Raw genomic sequence first — 17829 nt, 5'->3', positions numbered from 1 at the left:
TCCGCCCCACGCCTTGGATGTCCTGGTTTACAGGCTCACCAGTATAGCCGCCTTTCACGCCGCAACTTCCAATGATGCCTTACCCCTGGCCTTATAAGAAATCTCAATTTTGCAAGACCTTATCGTTCTTTCCGGTTGCATTCAGAAGTACCCTTCTGAAAACTTGCCCTATCAATGGCGGCAGTAAAATTGACAGCCATTGATGATTCAGGTGATAGCTGTCGCTAAGAGGCAGTGCTTCATTGTAAAAGGGCACTGGCTCCACTGGGCTTCCTCGCCCTTTGCTCGTCAGTGTGTTGAAGCGTGGACTTTGAGATTGATTGACAGTAGGTAGGATGGCGAAATGGAGACTTGAGCCATGATGAGGCATACTGCTACCAAAGGTCATCCGTGTGCCAGTATTTCATCCTGGTTCGTGGTGAAACATCACAAGAGCTTCCGGAGACAGGAAATGGCGTATGCCTTGGACAGTTGAAGTGACGTTCTCGCTACGCCTTTTTCTTCTTCCTTTGTTCTTACAAGCTACGTCGGAGCCGTGTGGCCTAGATATAAAGCGGCAGCGGCTCTTGGAAGAGGTGCGGCTTGAGTGTCGTACATACTATGATGTTTTCATAACGTCAATCTGTAGCTCATCGAATCGATGTGTGTTATCCTTTCGAATATTCAATGTGATGCGCATGTATTCTCAGTATGGATATGTTTGGCAGACTGGGAACTACATGAGAAGGTTTTCTTGCCCCTCTTGGCTTTTATCTTTGGTATGCTTACAAGTTGGGAGAAGCTGATCACACTCATCGCCATCTTTTTGGTTATGCTCAGTACTTACTTCTACAGATTGTAGAGTCAGGCAGAGGGACACGGTGATATCGATTGTTGAGGATTCTCTGCGTGTACTTTATGAGAGCGCTTCAAGTCGCATTTGCTTCGGTAGTCATTTCATCAGCAAACCTAGGAAACCTAAACGTCAAGAGGATACAAGAGCAGGGTAGGAATGACTGAAATTACAACGTCTACCTGTCGCACCCAAGTGACGGTATATTAAACCCCTAAGTACTAGTTCACGAGGTCTTGCTGAGGTATCAAAGACAACAGCTCGCGTAGTACAGATTGATCCGACAAACGGTACCATGAATTCAAAAACTAGGAACCATCGCCTATAAGTGGAATGGGTTAAAGGACGCTCCTGATGAACTCTAGGGACCAAATTTGGTAGGAACAGGTCTGTCTCTTCCACCCTTCCGCCCCCCTTCTTGTAGCGAGGTGATACCTTTACAGCATGTTTTGGGCCCTGCCGTGGCCTTGATGCAAGTTCTTATCAAGAAATACTTCTACTTGTTTACAATCTATATGCTCACGAACACCAATTCACGTCAATATGCGAGTGGCGCAAGTTCGATAAGAGATGGCAGGTTGAGTAAAGAACCCTGTTCATCACTATGGGGACATTGAAGTCGATTCCAGAGAAGAAGAAGGAAAGAAGACGAAGATTGGGAACTCAACCTGGGAAACTTGAGGTTCTTGAAACTTGTTTATCGTAGTTACCTGACGGAGGGCAGCTTGGACACACTGCGTCAGAGCTTTTCATCCGAAGGCGGCAGACTTGAAGAGATGAACTATTGACATCTTGAAAGCTCGCTCCTTACAAGGGCCAACCTGAGATTCCCGGCTGTCGTAAGCTCTAGTGGCTGACTCGATCGTGCATCGAGCTTCAGCGAGCGGCTCAGTGAAGACATTGCGGACTGTAGAGAGGTCAATTTTAGGGGGGAGGGGGGGGGGATGGGATGTCTACCTTTGAAGAACGAACAATGGCAAAGAAAACACACTAAGACACGGACTTGCAGGAACTCCCGCGCCGTACAAGCATATTGTTACAGTCTTGATATACAATCTCGGCTTCCACAACACGTTGCATAAAACCATACCGATGAATCGAAAAGAACCTCACGAAAGAGAAGAAGAATCGGACACTTGTTTGGAAAATTTCCGGTCGTAACCATTGTGCTGTGCTGCTTTTTTGTGCTGTTTTCGCCTCGAAAAACCTCACCGTCCATTACCACGGCGTCCCCCTCGGCATTTCGTCGCCTTGTTACACTCACATCCTCCTTCCTTCTCCCTTTTCAACGTTGCGACTCTCTTGTTTACTTCCTCTTGCGCTCGATGGCGTCCATCTTCTCTTCCAATACTTCGACGTACTTGGTCACGCGCTGGACAGCGGCCTGGAGTGCCTGTAGTAACACGGTCTGGTTAGCTCATTGGATATTCGTGGAGGGTCTGTGGCGGTGATGATTGGTTTTGCTGGGATATTGAATTCAGAGAGCAGGAGAAGCGAGGATGGTCGCGCCCCGTTGTAGCGAGACAGCGCCGGGGAGCGTTCCGGTGCAGCGCACAAGACGCAAACAACACCACGCCCTGAATCACTCATGGATGTGGGAGAGACCAGGGTGATGGACGCGGAAGGCCTCGAGGGGCAGGCATGAACGTAAATAATGAGATGCAATGACGCACGTAAATGTCCTCTGTCAGGAGCTCGTTGGAGGTCTTGTATTCTTGGAGGATGTAGGAGTAGACACCTGCGCCGGCGAGGGAGCTGCCGAGGAAGAAGCCAAACAGACTGTCCGAGGTTTGATTTGTTAGCGAATGTTTCATCATCTCTATTTGAGTAGACGTGGACTGGTGGCCAGCATCCCAAAGCCCTCACGGGACCCAATTGGCTCCATGGACTAGATGCAGGACAGCTGCCCTCGGGGTAAAGAAGAAGCTCAAGACGTACCCTCCACGGAATGCACCGACGGGTTTCCGGGTTGGCAGGGGGGCGGCGACGGCGTCGCGCAGAGGCGAGGAGGTCTGGAAGTTACGGGCGGCGCGGAGAGGGAGGCCGGAGGCGCGGGGGAGGGCGCGGGTGACGATGCGGGAGGCCATTGTGGTTTTCGGGTGATGTCGTGCGTTGGAGCTCGGTTAGAGAGGGAGGATGGATGCTCTGTCGGCGGGAGGAATGGAAGGCGACCCGATCGGAATTGGACGCGGAGTGTGAGAATGAGAAGGAGGGGAAGCTCGGTCGGCTTGCGTGCTGGTGATGTTGTGTTTTGTGGTGGTGGTAGAAGTAATGGGGTTTGGAGATGGCGTAGACCAGGTTCGATGAGGTCGGTCGGGTCGGTGCTCTGGGGGCGAGGTACGGTTAACTTGGGCGGGAACCTGGAAGCTCTGTCCCAGCCGTGTTACGTCGTTTCCTTCTCTCTGCGGCGGCGCTGCGGCGCTGCACGGCTACAGTGAGGTAGGTACCTCAGTCAGGTACCGCCTCCGCCTGCGCCGGACCAGCGAGATCAGAGAGGGCGGGATTAGCCGGGACGCCATTGGCGGCATCCTATTGGCCAGAATAGGGCGGTCGACCAGCCGGCTTTTGCTGGGGATTGTCTGGGACTCTGGGGAGTGGCTTCATGATCCACTGAAGGGGGTTCGGGAATGCGGCTCATGGGCGCATTCGGCACTTGTCGGCTTCTAAGCATACGGAAACTTGTCACGGCGTCAGGATTCTTTTGAAAGTTGACGGAACTGTTGATCTGTTGTTACCTTCATCAAGTATTTGAATGTCAATTGCTTGAATGTAAGGTAAGTAAAGTATTTAGTTACCGAGGTCTTAACCTACAACCTGGGGAAGCTCTCTGCTAGGTGCTCGTCTGTAACCAACACACTCTCATTGGCCAATAATCAGCCACTCAACGTCGTCTCTTCTGATTCGCTACAAAAAAGTTCAAGCTCAGAGACTCCAGAACCCAGAGAGCTCCCAGACGAACCACCACACTCCTCCACACTCTCTACAAAAACCCTGCCGCAACATCTCCAACCTCGAAATGAACAATTTTGGCGTCTACGAGCTCGCCAGCAGCAAAGTCACAAACGCCCCGGGATGGGCTTACGTCCCCGACACGGGCCTCAACCCGGCCGCCGCCGCCCTCCAGCCCGCGAACCGCAAGCGCGCCGCTCGAAGCAAGGCGAACCCAACCGCCTCAGATCTCACCGTCCGCCAGGAAGCCAAGATCCGCAAGGAACTTGAGCAGCTGGACCGCGACGGTGGCCGTGATGCCTCGATACCCATCCCAGCCAAGGCTTCACGAGGTACGCTAGCTCCCATCACCCCGTGCCTCCCAATACGCTGTGGAGAGCGGACTCAGTGAAGCGCAATGCGACAGGCAAACTAACGACGATTTGATGGAATCACAGGCCAGAACAAGAGCACGCCAGCGATTCGCAAAATCCTCCAATCCCAAAAAACCTTCCACAACCACTGCGACGACCACCTCGCCCTCCTCTCCCACGCCGGAAACACGCCCGCGCCGCACCCGAACCAGCACACAGCCAAGCCGGCCAACAAACCGCCCCATCCGAACCAGCACACCAAGCGCAACGCCGCCAAGCGCTCCAAGACATCGACACCCAAGACACCAGCCGAACCAGAAGACGTCGAGATGACGCCCGCGCCGTCAGCAGAAGCGCCAGAGGACTCCGCGTCGGCAGCAGGCCCGGTGCTGACGCCCTACGATAAACCGGGACCCGCGCCGCATCCCGGCGACGACAATCCGCTGCTCGTATCGCGGGTGCCTGCGATGCCGACGGACGAGGAGCTCAAGTGGTTGCTCTCGCGGCCGATGTTGAGTTTCTGGGACGCGAGGGCCGAGTGGGGCGACGACGATACGCGGTATCCGGAGCGGAGTTTCTGCGAGGTGTGTGGGTATTGGGGCCGGGTGAAGTGTATGAAGTGCGGGACGAGGGTTTGCGCTTTGGATTGTCTTGAGACGCATCGGGAGGAGTGTTTTACGAGGTACGGTATTTGAGAGGTTGAGAGGTTTCTGGCTTTTGGCAAAGTTTGCTGGAGCACACGTCATTGTGGTTGATATTGAGATTGCGTTTGGATACGGGATAAGCATGGACTGTGAATGGTCAGGAGTTATGATACCCCCCTTTTGTCTAGTTTATTTGGTAAGGATGGAAAAAAGTGATTTGAATTGGATGGCTTTGATCGCCAACGGGTCTGGATTCAAGACAAAGATCCCCTATGAGGAATTTGTACAGATGCGGATGTTTCTTACAAGCGCGGAGTGTATATATACTGTTGAAGATGTTGCCCTTGAAAGAGGGCAGACAAACTCCTATCCCAAGACCCTTTTCATCAAAATCATGAAGCCACAGAAGATGCCTGTAGCAAGAAAGAAAAAAAACGAGGTGTACCTATCAACTGATATGAACAACCTCTGTGAGAAGAAAGTAAGACGAAAAAGAGAGCGAGAGAGAGAGAGAGAGAACACATCAGACACGACCAAACATCCCCTCATCCACCACCCAGAACAACGCAAAGTTGAAGCACGCATTTGAGTTTTCTTCACAAGTCGTCCATGCTAAACGAGTTCTTGAGCGTAAACTCCACGTCGCCGACCGTCGCGCCGCCGGCGCAGACGGCGCGGAGGCTGCCGGTGGGGCACTTGTCGCGTGCGGCGCGGACGCACTGCTCCCACTTGGTCTTTGAGATGGTGATCTGCGCGCCCTCGACGGTGGTCTTAAGGGCGAAGCGGGCGGATCCGGCTTGGCCTACGGTGGTGGAGGGGTTTCCGTGACAGGCGTCGACGGAGCCGGAGATGCCGCCGCAGATGGCGAGTTCTGCTGCGTTTTGGTCGTGGAAGACGATGTGGCTGATATTCGTGTTAGTTGGTGTCTTTTCATGAGATTCGAGATTTGATAGGAGATGGGTGTTTGATGTGTTTTTGGTGGAACAGAGAGGATAGGATGTAGTGGAGAGGGTTTATTGTGGAAGTCAAGTGGAAGGGAAACGTACGCGTTGCGGTCGATGCAGGTGGCTTCCACCATGGCGGCCGGGTTCACGGGCTCCTGCATGCGCATGCTGAGGACCTCAAAGTGCTGCTGGGGCACGGTGAAGCGGGGCCAGTTGTGTCTTCCGGCCGGGGCGGCGAGGGCCGCGGTGGCTGTGAGGAGGAGGAGGACAAAGGTCTGGATGAGCGTGGAGAACATGATTGCGATTGTTGGGTGTGAGAGAGGTTTTGGTGTAAGTGAAAGTCTGAGGTCTTGATAGCTTTCAGTCGTGGATATGTGATGACTGGAAGAAGGATTCCGTTTCGGGAAGTTCGTTTTGTTTGAGGGATGAGTAGATCGATGCTTTGAATGTTGAGAGTGACCTTTGGCGTAGTGTTGGCGAGTCGATCGTGAGATATCTCGATGGGGTTTGCAAGGTTTGGTTGTTGGTCGTCGAGACGAGGTTTTGGGTTTAGAACGGAGCGAAGAGGGCTTCTTGGAAGAAAGAATGGAACAGATCACAGATCATCAAAGGTTGAAGAAAAAGAAGGAAAGTGACTGTCAACGGACTGTCTGGATTGTTTCTTTCGAAAAGAATGTGGAAAGAGAAACAAGTTTCGAACAATTCAAGCTGAAGGAGAGGTAGAAGTAGGAAAGAGTAGGCAGGACGGACAAGCCACTAAGTAGGTTTCGCAAGCCTCCATATTCACAATGGAACCAAAAATCCTTTTCCCGCGCACACCTTAACTTTGGGCTGTGAGCTATTACTAGGTTGCATCCGTAAGGTATTACTTCTGTAAACTTCCTCACTTTCACTTGCACCACCCCCTGGACCCTGGACCCCCAGTCTTTTGCAAATCCAAGAGCCGGCTTCCCCATGTCGCAATGAAGAGCGAGGGTCCAGGGGGGGAGGGGTGGCGCGAAACTTGGCTGACTGTATCCGCAAGAAATGACCCTGAACTTGGTAACCGCCTCTGAAAGTACGTAGTATGGAGCTCTGAGCCCCATTTCAATATGGATCCCTGACTTCTCCTTCCCATTATCGAAAGGCAGGAAGTGAGGGACGCGGGCTGCGGGACGCGGAACCAGACGTTTGTCACGTTTGTGCGTTGCGTACGTTGCTTGCGTTGCGAGGACTGCGTTGCGTGCTTTCGTCTCTCCATAGCCACAGGTTCTCCTCTTTCCTGGTGCCGGCCCGGTGAGGTGGGTGAAACTGGGGGGGGGGGGGGGCTTTCTACTACGCAGAGAGTACCGCGCCGGGATCGCTTCTGTGTCTTTGCAGATATGGTCCGCCTTGCCGCTTGCTCGAATACTTGCTCACCGTAGAGTCGAGACTCGAGACTCGAGATCGTCCAAGCAGACATTGTATTGTATGTGGCAGTTCCTCGACCTCGGTGGATGTAGCACAGCTTCAAGGTCCGCCACGTTCTGGTACCTGAAGGCTGACGGGGGACTAACGCTGTCGTCTGAAGACGGGAGGGGTTGTTCCCTACTAACCTTAGTATCATTAGAGTAGGTGTCACTAAAAGTAAAGCCTGTGTTTAGAGTCTGCCAAGAGCCAGAATGGCTGTGTGAACGGATGAAACCAATGCCTCTTTTTCTCTCTCTCTCTCTCTCTCTCCTGGCTAGGCATTTCTTAGTCAGTCGGCCTCTACTATGGCGCTCTCTTCCTCTCGCAAAAGTGTTGTGGCCAGATGTCCAGGACATGGGGCGTCGTTCCCGCCCTCGGATCGCCGGTTCGCTGTTTAGGACCGCCGCTGGCCGCATGAGATTCGATACTGGGCGAGTTTGCAAGGGTAGCACTACATATTGACTACTGTTCGTGCAGTCAGGTACGGGAGGAGGGGGGGGGAGGGGAGCGTTCCATCGGATAAAGCCAAGCATCGTCATTCCATCATGCCTTGCCAGCCAACTATGGGACGGTGATGGACGCAGCCGAAGGGATGATCGGACACTGGTCTGCAGCGTAAAGAGTTGTAAACGCGGGAGCACAGAAGGTAAGGTGGTAGTCAAAGTCCCCCCTGAAGAGCAGAAAAAACCCCAAAAGGATGGGATCTCTTGAAGGAACAAGTTTCGGTGATCACTTGGCCGTCCAATCGACACGGCGGCGGTCATCCGGAGTCGCAAGGTGAAACGGGGCCAGCGGCGGCCCAGCGCTGAATGTAGGCCACCAGCCACGCCCCCTCCAAAACGGCAGGCGACCTTGGCTTATTCGTGCGGTAGCGGTTGTCGGTAAGGTACGGATACTCTCTCGCAAACTGCTGCAACTTGCGGGCAACGGTAGTCCTTTTCGGCCCAGGCGATAGGTGCCCATTTTAAGCCTTCTGAAACTCGACCGGTGGGGTCCCCTATCCCGGTATTCCCGCGTCTCTCCACGGCTGGCGCGACTTTGGGGGGAGGGATGAGCGGCGAATACCACCTACCACAGTCGTGCAGTTGCCCCGGACTCGCCTCCCTTTTCTGGAGTGCATCTTTGGTGGTGGACGGTGGACGATAGGCTGAGGATGTCTTTCCCTTCTGCAGAATGAGAGCTTCAAAAGCGCTTGTCTGCACTTCTGCAGGATGGAGAAGGCAACAGACGCGGGGTGTTCGATGATGATGATAGGGTTGCTTGCACTGCAAAAGGCCAGCCGGAGCTTAAGCTCAGCCAGAGGTTGGGTACCGCTTGCTTCTCTTTTCGTCTCAACTATCTTGATAAACTGCTGCCGGTCAATAGGATGCGCAGCGATATAGAAGATCCCCGAGAATAGCCACAGAGTGCAATTCATTTCTAACCACCCCGCTGCTGCTACTGCTGGTACTAAGGTAGATAGTGGTCTTGGGTCTTTGGTTCTTCATGCTATTGCACTATTGATCAGTCATCTATGTATCTCGTTGTTTATCAGATACTCTGGCGAGTTTGCCCAGACTTTGGGTCCGTTAACCATATTTCTTTGTCCTTCCTTCTTCGGACTCCTCGAAATCTCCAGTCCAGGTCCTTTTCCCAGGTGCCGAGTAAGCGAGGCTCCGCGTCTTCCCTTGGCTCTGGCGATCCCCGAGCTGATGATGACATTTCGACGACGCATTCTGCTCGACGGGCCTAAATTCGCGGATACATACCTGAGATGCCCGCCGCGCGACCCCGTGACCTGTCTTGAATCGCCAACTTCCACGGAAGGAATGCGATAGGTGTAATTCTGTCCGTACATAGAGTCTTCATAGACGAAGCCGTGGTTCATGACCAACTGCCCACATCAAAAGGTCCCCCTGGCCCCATCGATCGGCTGTCCGCCTTGCCTGGCCTGCTCTTTCTCCATGTTTCGTCCTTATTATGCCCCCCCTTTCCCTGGCGCCGACCTTTGTGGCCGAGGGGGGATCCCATGCTGAGCTTGTCCGTGGCAAGCGTGGGACTGTAATGGCTTGACTCTTTGGACGAACCCACCAGCAAAACTTTACTTGACAACTTGACATATCAGTCTTAAATGAATAAGAGCCATTTTCGTAAATTGCGTACGAGTTGTGTGTATAAGCCTGCTTGCCCTTTTTCGCGCAGGGAAATGCGCAAGGGAAAAAGTTTCCTAGAATAACTGTCCGTTCCTGGAAAACATATCAATCACAGAAAAGCTGTGCACCGCCAGGAACGAGCCCTACCGTCTACCGTCGGCGGCCTGTCACTTAGTCAGTTGACGAGGGTGCGGATAGTGATTCGATATTAACATGCGCTCATCGCCTCATTGCAAAATCATGACTTGTCTGCTTCCTTTTTTTTCCCTGCCCAGGAGATCCCTACATACTTTTTCTTGTCTAATTGCTTGCGAATATACCGTGTACGGAGTACCACGATTGATTAGCAATAGACGCAATTTGTCATTATCTAGAACTCATCTCTTTTTAACTGCAAAGGTCCTGTGTCACTCCTAACCTTATCGTGTCGTGAACCCAAGCTCAGCCTTGCTTTTTTCGCTTGCTGTGCCCACAGACACCACACACTCCAAAGTCGCCGGGGTTGAGATACTCGCTCCCCTGGCACGCGGCGCCCTCGCAGCGCCAGGCGTTCGGTACGCTTGCCGGGTCCAGCACGTGGGAGCAGACGGCGCACGTTATCGACAGGGCAGAGTTGGCAAAAGAGCAGACTCCACAGATGGACTCGGCCTCACTATCTCGTCCATCTTCGGCCGTTGTCGCTGCGGCCGCAGCTCCATTAGACTTTGGCGCTGTCATCGTCGCTGACTCCGTCGCCGTCGCCGTCGCCCTCTGTTTCTCGGCCGATGGCGACGCCGTGGATGACGCGCTGGGCGGTGAGGTCGGATGACTGGTTGCTATTGACCGGGGGTCGTCTCGCGCTTCTCTCTTGATTGTGGGGGTTGTACTCGCGATGTCTAAAATTGGCGCCTCCTGATCGTCATTCGGCTCCTCCTTGACCTTGACTCGGGGAGGACTTTCTTGCTTTGGATTTCGGATCATCGGTTCTTGCTTCCGTGATGACTCTGCTGCTTGATTCTGTGGTGGCACAGCTGCAACTTCAGCTTCGTTCACCGGCTCGCGCTTGAACTCGAGATGCGTCTGCCGCCACTGCTTGACCGACGCCTGTAACTCCTGTAGCTCGTTCTGGGCGTCCTGGTCATCGGGGTTCTCGTCTTCGCAGACCTTGATCATGCCCCTGCCTTTGCCGTCCTTGATCACCTTGCCATCAATGTCGACAGCGTCTTCGTTCTTGATGTCCGCCGGATCGTCCTCGTACTCGCTTTCGCCGCTGTCCTCATCCTTAACCTCATTCTTGATGTCCTCTTCGGGCTCCTTCTTCGGCTGGTCGAATCGTGCGAGCGCCGCTGCGGCTCGCAATTCCCGTCCACGAGCACTCCCAGCCACGCGTGGTTTTGCTTGCGTGCGCTTGCCGCCTTCCAGCTTGACTTTTGTCTCCTCGTCAGCGCCCAGAGCCGTGCCGTTGGCGCCAAACTTTTTGAGAATTCGGCGCTCCCTTTGTTCTTTGTAGGAAAGAATTGGTTTGATCTTCCTCTTGCGTCCACGAGAGCGATATGTACCACCACATAGGTGTTCCGGCAGCGGTTCAGAGGGAAGCGCGACGTTGTTCTGGAACTGTCCCGTTCCCAACAGGGCACCACGGCCCCAGATGCCTTCGCCAAAGTACCCTCGCTGCCAGAGCCCTCGCATTTGCTCGGCATAATTGTTCCTAACAGCCCAGAATGCCCTGGAATGATTCATTTGCTTGCAGTGTGCCAGCCTTTGCCCAGTCAGTAATGGGTCATCGGGGATACTGCAGCAGACTTACTCGTGCATCATCACCATCTGAACATACTCAAATGGTAGCCACCGTCCTGACTGCGACTTGAGCACAAGCTGAATGATTTCACCGGCGTTGAAGTTTCTGCCCACGAATTCCCGGTTGAACTCGTACTGCTCTAGAGACATCACCGAAAGGTGGTGCTCTTTCATGATCGGTACTAATTTTGGTCAGCCAGTCCCAGATCGTAGCAAAAAAAAGGCCACTTACAACATTGTGCGGCGATCCTTTCGAGAAAATCCTGGGCAACCTTCTCATCGCGGCCTTTCAGAGGCTTGATGAAGATGATCCGGTCGTTTGGATGCGAACGTTTCGCATTCAGCCGCTGGATGCCGATCGGCATAGTGGCACTAACAGAGATTCGGGACTCAGATTCTCAAAGGCGCAAGTTGTGAAACCGTTTACTTTCTGGCCCAATCTTTCCGTAGAATTTCAAGTCTTTTCCGAGTATCAATAATACCTGGAGTGGAAATATTCGATGGAAAGAAGTGATGCGTCTAAGACTAGACCGGGACGTGACGAGGGGCAAAAGACGGCAGAGCGGGAGTGACGCGCAGTCACGTGCCCCACTTTCTCAGCGTTTCGGTGACAAACTTTCTTACCGCCGTCCGGGCTCCGAAGAGGCGGCTGCCTAGCTGATTTACACAAGATCAAGTAAAGGTAAGGTTCTTCCCATGAAATTTGGTATATTCAGCACTTCTTATTTTCCAAGACTATCCGCATCATTTTCCTGAAATGATCATCGTCTTCTAGCGCCACCGGCGGCAGCAGCATCGCCTCTCTCGGCAAGAGATACAACCTCACTAATACCAGCAGCCTCCTGCTCCTCCTCCAACGCCGTGATCTCCTCTCTGCAATCCCACCACTTCTCCTCACTGAGTTCAAAGGCCTTAGCTTTGATCTCCTTGATGGCGAGTGTCTCCGGCTGGATGTTCTTCCAGCGAAGGTTGGTCATGAGAATCTCCTGCCACTCGTTCGTGGTGCGCACGAAGAAGTCACGTCTTGTCTCGAAGGGCTGCAATGTGTAAGTTACCATATTTGTAATCCTGGAGATAGGCACTTGTAGGACTTACTCTTGGGTGCGGGAGACCGTCATCGACGGTTTCGTTCGCCTCAGTATCGTCGTCCTCTGTCGTGCTCGTAGGGGCAGTCGAGGAGGTTGCGTTGGTCGTTTCGGAGCCAGCAACAGAGGCCTCATCGCCCTGCTTCTTCTTGCGCTTGCTCGGCGTGTAGAACTGCTTCTTGTCCTCCTCTTCCATCTCGATGTCGCCTTCTTCATCCTCCTCGTCTTCATCATCCTCGTCGTCATCCTCATCGTCGTCATCGTCTTCGTCCTCGGACTCCTGAAATGCAATTAGTAAAAAGATCCCATTACTGGCAGTTGTCTGACTTACGATCCAGTCATCGACAGGCCTGTTGAAAATTTCTTTACAGCCGTCCATTTTGCCAAGATCCACCGCGTACAAGTCATCAAACGTGAACTCACGGTCCTTGGCCTCGAAAGTGCCGCCATAGATGTAAAGTACATCATCCTGCACAGCCAATTGGGCATTGAACCGTTGGTGCGGCAGCTCCATCGTGATCGGCATTTCCCTCATAGGGGTCGCATCCTCATCGGGCTCCTCCACTTTCTTCTCAATCTCCATGTCGTCAGCATCCTCCAAGGACTTGCCAGTTTCGAGAGCAGCCAGCTGACGCAGGAGTTCCTCCTCCCGATCCTGGGCACGAGCACGACGACCTCCACGCTGCTCAGCCGGGTTGGCCTTCTTTTGCTGGCGGGCTTTGCGAAGGGCAAGCGGGAAGAAGCGGTTTCTCTCAATGTTCCACGCGAAAAGCTCTCGGAAAAACTCGCTGTCCATTCCCTCTTCGCTATCCTCGACATCGTGCACACCTCCAAATAGAATGCCACGGCCCTTGTGCCATGCCATGGTGGCGCCCGCGCGCTTGGGGCTGGGAGCGTTGGCAGGCTTCTTGCGTCGTTCCCAGCGAACGACTGGAGGTGCGGTCGCAGGTGATCCGTCAGGCGGCAGAGACATCCTGAGGAAGAAACAGTCATCGTGAACCATTGGCTTCAAGATATTCTTCTGTCCTTGGCTTGAACCCCTGGCCTGCTTGTTGGCCGCTACCGTAGCCTTCACTCTTGAGTAACCTCCATAGAGAACAGCGCCTTGCTCGTGGGGAAGAAACGTGAAAGAAGACCGGGCATCAGGCTTCAGCTGCGCAGGAGGCAGAGTCGGACTGTGCCAGGAGAAATTTTGAGTATCGAAGATCCATACATCGGCAAGATACTTGGTCTGGTTTGAGGTATCCTGGAAGCCGCCAAACAAGATGATATACTGCTTCCAGTATGTCATGCGGTGACCACTCCTTGCGGGGGGCGTCTTGCCCTTGCACTCAATCTTTGTCCATTCTCTCGTGGCAGGCTCCAGCCGCCAAAAGTCCGAGTAGTGATGGAACGTCCCTTGCTTTGGCGACGAGAACTCTCCGCCGAACAAGTAGACATGGTTGGGGTTTGACGCCCTCGTCCAGGCGTGCCCGGAGCGCGGCAAGGGTGCGTTCGGCGACGTCACGCACCTCCACTCATCACGGTTGATGTAGTAAATGTGCAGGTCGTTGAAGAAGTGAGCCAGCGAGCCATTGAAGTACTCGCCGCCAAAGAGCAGTAGGTTGTTACTGTCACAGGGCGAGGCCATAATGGTAGAAGCAGACCGGGCCTTGGGAGGTCCCTCGCACACGGTCTCCGTGACTTTGAGGAACTGCTCCTGCTGCTTCTTGTACTCCTCAAGCACTTGCTCGAGGTCAACATCCTCGGCATCGCTCCCCTCGAGCTTTGCAATCTTGGTCTTTGCCTTCTTCTCGCCCTTGTTGGCCTGCTTCTGCTTCTTTGCAGCCTACTCCATATCAAAGTTAGGCACAGTTTCTCTGCTTGCTCTTGGGAGCCCATGAAGACGAGGCATTGGAAGACGTACTAGCTTAGCAGCCTTCTCGTCACTTTTCCCCTTCTTAGCCTTGGCCATTTTGAAAGACTTGGGTAGAATGCTGTGATACGTGCGGATAGATTAGTTCAAATATTGACGTTTGTGACGTCGGCGGGGTGAATGGCGGGATGATGATGGTGGGGTTCACCGTCTTGGGGAAAATTTGAGTCCAGTCATGGAGGGGCAATTTGCATTGGTCGATACAGTCCTCATCCCTCCGCATTTACTGTGCCTCTGGGCATCTTGAGCGCAAATACAGTGCGAATCGATACATCGTCACTGGACATATCCAACCTGCAAGTATTCGAAGCCACAGGTCTGGGCTCGACGCCATGAAGTTGATTGATCATTCACAATGATTCTCTTACAAAAGAAGACCGGTCCATGCATGTTGAATCTTGATGCGACGTTCACGTTGCCGGCTCGATGGTAGGTTTAAATGTCGCGTGCTCCCCCTGCCGTTCACCCGATCCCTCGATAATTGACTTGGCACAGGCCAGAAGCTGACTGGTCGCTGTCTTTCTGCCCTTCAACATCTGCCCTTCAACATGGCATGGGCAGCTGGTGATTTTCACATGTTTGAGCTGGTCCAGCCCCACTGAGGCTTTTCGCCAGTGTTGAGGATGGCAAAGGAGCTCTGGCCAAGGTCCCAGGGAGGCGTCCGAGAACATGCGAGGTACCTTGTCGTGTTTGCTTCCTTCCGTGCTTCCTTATCCCATAGCTCTGCTTGAGCTACCGTAGGCAAGTCTCAGACCAACAGCTCAACGACGCTATGCTCGAGACAGTCGCGTCGATCGTTTTCGAGCATCTAGTGCAAGCCCATGAAGCCGTGTTAAATCCTCTGTGAACGGTGAATTGTTTCCATGACGGCCTCCGATTCTCTTGAACGGAATGAAAACCGCATCAGTAAGGCGGGATCCTATTCTCGTAAGAAGCATAAGGTCATTTTGAAAGCTTGGTAATCACATGCAAATTAGGGATTGGGTGGTGGTGAGAAGAAGGGATTGAGTCTGACCGGGGTGCATATCGACATATCGAGGGTTGTGCATATCTCGCATATTATGTAGGCTTATGCATGATTTATGCACAAAGGACAGCTTCTGTGCTCAGGGGGTAGTGTCGTAGACTGCAGCCGCTTGCCGGTATGCGGACGGGATCCAATCCGTAACGTCATCGTCATTGGCGGCAGCTCCGGGGTGCTAGCTGCTGACGCTCCCACGCACACCCACGTCCCTCTCTCTCATCCGCACCCAGCGTAATGCACCCAACCTGCCCTCGTTTCGCAACATCAGGCTAGCTACCACCAAGTAACCTTTCCGCCCTCCCTTTGTGCATTCCTTCGCCCGCTCCCTCATAGACTTCGGACCCTGTGCGCCAAAAAGTTTCCGATCATCTCTGGTCAAACCACGGCCCTTACTGAATCAAGCCGTGGGTCTTCGATTAGCAAAGGAGGTCTCCTCCGAGCTCTCAGCCTACGCCCACGCCGCACGCCTGTCCGAGGTCCGGCCCTGCCGCCATCCGACGCCGACGCAACCATGTCTAACTTTGGGGACGGGACCAAGGTGGCTGTCATTTCAGGTAAGAGACTACCTGCTTTATAAACACCTTTGGTCTCCGCATCTTCTCTTTGTACACGTTCCCACCGAGAGCTGGGCCTGGATTGCCGATAGCGACATACGAGCCACCATCATTCAAGATCCGCCATCATGCCTCGCAAGAAGGGTTCCGCAGCTCGTTCCAAGTCGCCAACTAAGAGGCAACCTGTCAAGAAATTCAGCAACCCTCAGCTTGCGTCGCAGGCAGCCGAGTCTGGGATCAGCAAGATTAATGTTGTAGCAGAAGCTCCAGAGCTTGGGCCACCAGCGTCCTCAACCAACGACAAGCAGACTCCTGATGATACCGAGAGACCTGCCGCTGAGAGGAAGGAGTCCAATCACGAATACAGCGCCACTGTAAGTCAATGTGAACTCAACTAGCTACTTCTCTTCTCCATCTCGCTGACAATGCTTCCTCCCACAGGGCCTAGACGATTCCCCTAAAAGCCCAAGCAGAGGCCATCGACGATCCCCTTCCTCGGCGAGAAGCAACGGCAGTATCAAGGCCGAGGAGAACGATAGCAATGGCAATGCTGTTGACCCCGAAAAGAGCTTTGGTAGCGAGGGCACCGCTGATGAGACTCTCGTCGATGGATTTGATGTTGACAGATCGGAGTCAACAAGTGTCAAGGGAATGAGCGACGACAACTACCCGCGCCTCACTCTCGCAGCACAAGGCCGTAGGAACAGCCATCGCTTCGGATTGAAGGCTGCAGGCATCCGCTTCGCGCCTCTTCAGGTCCCCTTCCAGCGTCGGCTCCAGACCGGAGCCGTTCTGTTTCACGGCCTATCCATTCTCACATTCGTCTCGATCTTCTTTTTCCTCGCGGCGATTCCTTTCACCTGGCCTCTCTTGGTTCCTTACCTTATCCACCTGTCACTCTCTGGCGTTGCCTCCAATGGCAACTTGAAGCTACGGTCGGAATGGCTGCGATCGCTTCCCATTTGGAAGTTCTTCGCCGATTACTATCCTGCTGAGCTTCATAAGACCCATGATCTTCCACCGACAAGGAAATACATTTTCGGCTACCACCCTCACGGAATCATCTCACACGGCGCTTTCGCAGCATTTGCAACCAATGCCCTCGGATTCGCCCAGAAGTTCCCCGGGATCACCAACTCATTGTTGACACTCGACAACAACTTTCGAATCCCTTTTTACCGCGACTACATTCTGTTCATGGGCGTTCGATCTGTGTCTAAGGAGTCGATCTGGAACACGCTGAGCAAGGGCGGCGCCAATGGCGAGGGAATGGGGCGTGCAGTCACCATCGTTGTGGGTGGTGCCAGGGAGTCACTTGAGGCTCAGCCTGGAACTCTCAGGTTGATCCTGAAGGGACGCAAGGGCTTCATCAAAATGGCGCTGCGGACTGGAGCTGATCTCGTGCCCGTTCTGGGTTTTGGCGAGAATGACCTCTACGACCAACTTAGCCCGAAGACCCATCCTTGGGTGCACAACTTTCAGATGTTTGTGCTTCGCGTCTTTAAGTTTACTCTCCCGGCTCTTCATGGCCGGGGAATTCTCAACTACGATGTTGGCATGATGCCGTACCGCAGACCGCTCAACATCGTAGTGGGCAAGCCTATCAAGGTCACCACGTCGCCCACAGCACAACCTACCCAAGAGGATATTGACCGACTACACGACCTGTACATGGCCGAACTTCAGAAGATTTGGGACACTTACAAAGACCAATTCGTGCCTGAGCGCAAGGCCGAGCTCCAGTTCATTGCTTGAAGTAGCATAGTACTGCTGCCAGCAGCCGCGTATCCTGTTTCTTACGACTTTTCTTTGAGTTTGGTATTCCGTTCTTGTCTTACTCACAACAAAATACGGCAGCGGCGGTTAAATTTGGCGCCTGGAGGGTGTTCGGGTTGGAAAAGGGGAAGCAAAGTACACTGGACATCGGGTTGGCTAGGTATAGTTTCAGCAAACATTACGGTATTCAATTGAAAGTCTGATTAAATTCAACCTATTGAGATACCGTAGCGATGTGAACATGATGTTTGTTAATCACTTCGGCCCAACCGCGAGATTTTATTGGAGCAGGTGCGTCAAGTAAAGCAGTAAGGTCGAGCACGGACTCTATCCGTACAGCTACAATAGCACCTACTTAATTGCTCATTAAAGTCACCTGACATCGCGCATGTATGACGCGGACCTTGACGCGTGCTA

General features: G+C 53.3%; 6 protein-coding genes across 6 annotated transcripts; 2 read left to right on the top strand and 4 right to left on the bottom strand.

The window, feature by feature from the left end:
• Positions 1-2138: 2138 nt before the first annotated feature.
• Positions 2139-2919, bottom strand: BDZ83DRAFT_748439 (uncharacterized protein; the record flags this gene model as incomplete). Its single annotated transcript, XM_060513615.1, has 3 exons — positions 2139-2225; positions 2506-2611; positions 2771-2919. The coding sequence occupies 3 exons, from the start codon at positions 2917-2919 to the stop codon at positions 2139-2141; spliced, it is 342 nt and encodes a 113-aa protein (XP_060369389.1).
• Positions 2920-3413: 494 nt separating this feature from the next.
• BDZ83DRAFT_789021 (HIT zinc finger protein) lies at positions 3414-4829 on the top strand (the record flags this gene model as incomplete). Its single annotated transcript, XM_060515691.1, has 2 exons — positions 3414-4113; positions 4219-4829. The coding sequence occupies exons 1-2, from the start codon at positions 3849-3851 to the stop codon at positions 4827-4829; spliced, it is 876 nt and encodes a 291-aa protein (XP_060369388.1). The 5' UTR covers positions 3414-3848.
• A 545-nt stretch (positions 4830-5374) lies between these two features.
• BDZ83DRAFT_647976 (uncharacterized protein) lies at positions 5375-6018 on the bottom strand (the record flags this gene model as incomplete). The annotated part of the gene is made up of 2 exons (XM_060510133.1): positions 5375-5681; positions 5825-6018. The coding sequence occupies 2 exons, from the start codon at positions 6016-6018 to the stop codon at positions 5375-5377; spliced, it is 501 nt and encodes a 166-aa protein (XP_060369387.1).
• Positions 6019-9723: 3705 nt separating this feature from the next.
• BDZ83DRAFT_568630 (WLM domain-containing protein) lies at positions 9724-11423 on the bottom strand (the record flags this gene model as incomplete). The annotated part of the gene is made up of 4 exons (XM_060504096.1): positions 9724-9934; positions 9986-11020; positions 11069-11240; positions 11291-11423. The coding sequence occupies 4 exons, from the start codon at positions 11421-11423 to the stop codon at positions 9724-9726; spliced, it is 1551 nt and encodes a 516-aa protein (XP_060369386.1).
• Positions 11424-11819: 396 nt separating this feature from the next.
• On the bottom strand, positions 11820-14097 carry BDZ83DRAFT_748435 (kelch domain-containing protein; the record flags this gene model as incomplete). The annotated part of the gene is made up of 4 exons (XM_060513614.1): positions 11820-12095; positions 12154-12423; positions 12475-13971; positions 14050-14097. 4 exons carry the CDS (start codon positions 14095-14097, stop codon positions 11820-11822), a joined length of 2091 nt encoding a protein of 696 aa, XP_060369385.1.
• Positions 14098-15311: 1214 nt separating this feature from the next.
• On the top strand, positions 15312-17827 carry BDZ83DRAFT_606171 (diacylglycerol acyltransferase). Its single transcript, XM_060507368.1, has 2 exons — positions 15312-16010; positions 16078-17827. Exons 1-2 carry the CDS (start codon positions 15765-15767, stop codon positions 17389-17391), a joined length of 1560 nt encoding a protein of 519 aa, XP_060369384.1. The 5' UTR covers positions 15312-15764; the 3' UTR covers positions 17392-17827.
• The last annotated feature ends 2 nt before the right edge of the window (positions 17828-17829 follow it).

Source organism: Colletotrichum acutatum (genome assembly GCF_030867785.1).
Source record: "Colletotrichum acutatum strain CBS 112980 chromosome Unknown BDZ83scaffold_12, whole genome shotgun sequence".
NCBI lineage: Eukaryota > Fungi > Ascomycota > Sordariomycetes > Glomerellales > Glomerellaceae > Colletotrichum > Colletotrichum acutatum.
Note: the sequence above shows the minus strand (reverse complement) of the source record. Positions and strands in the feature narration are given on the sequence as shown.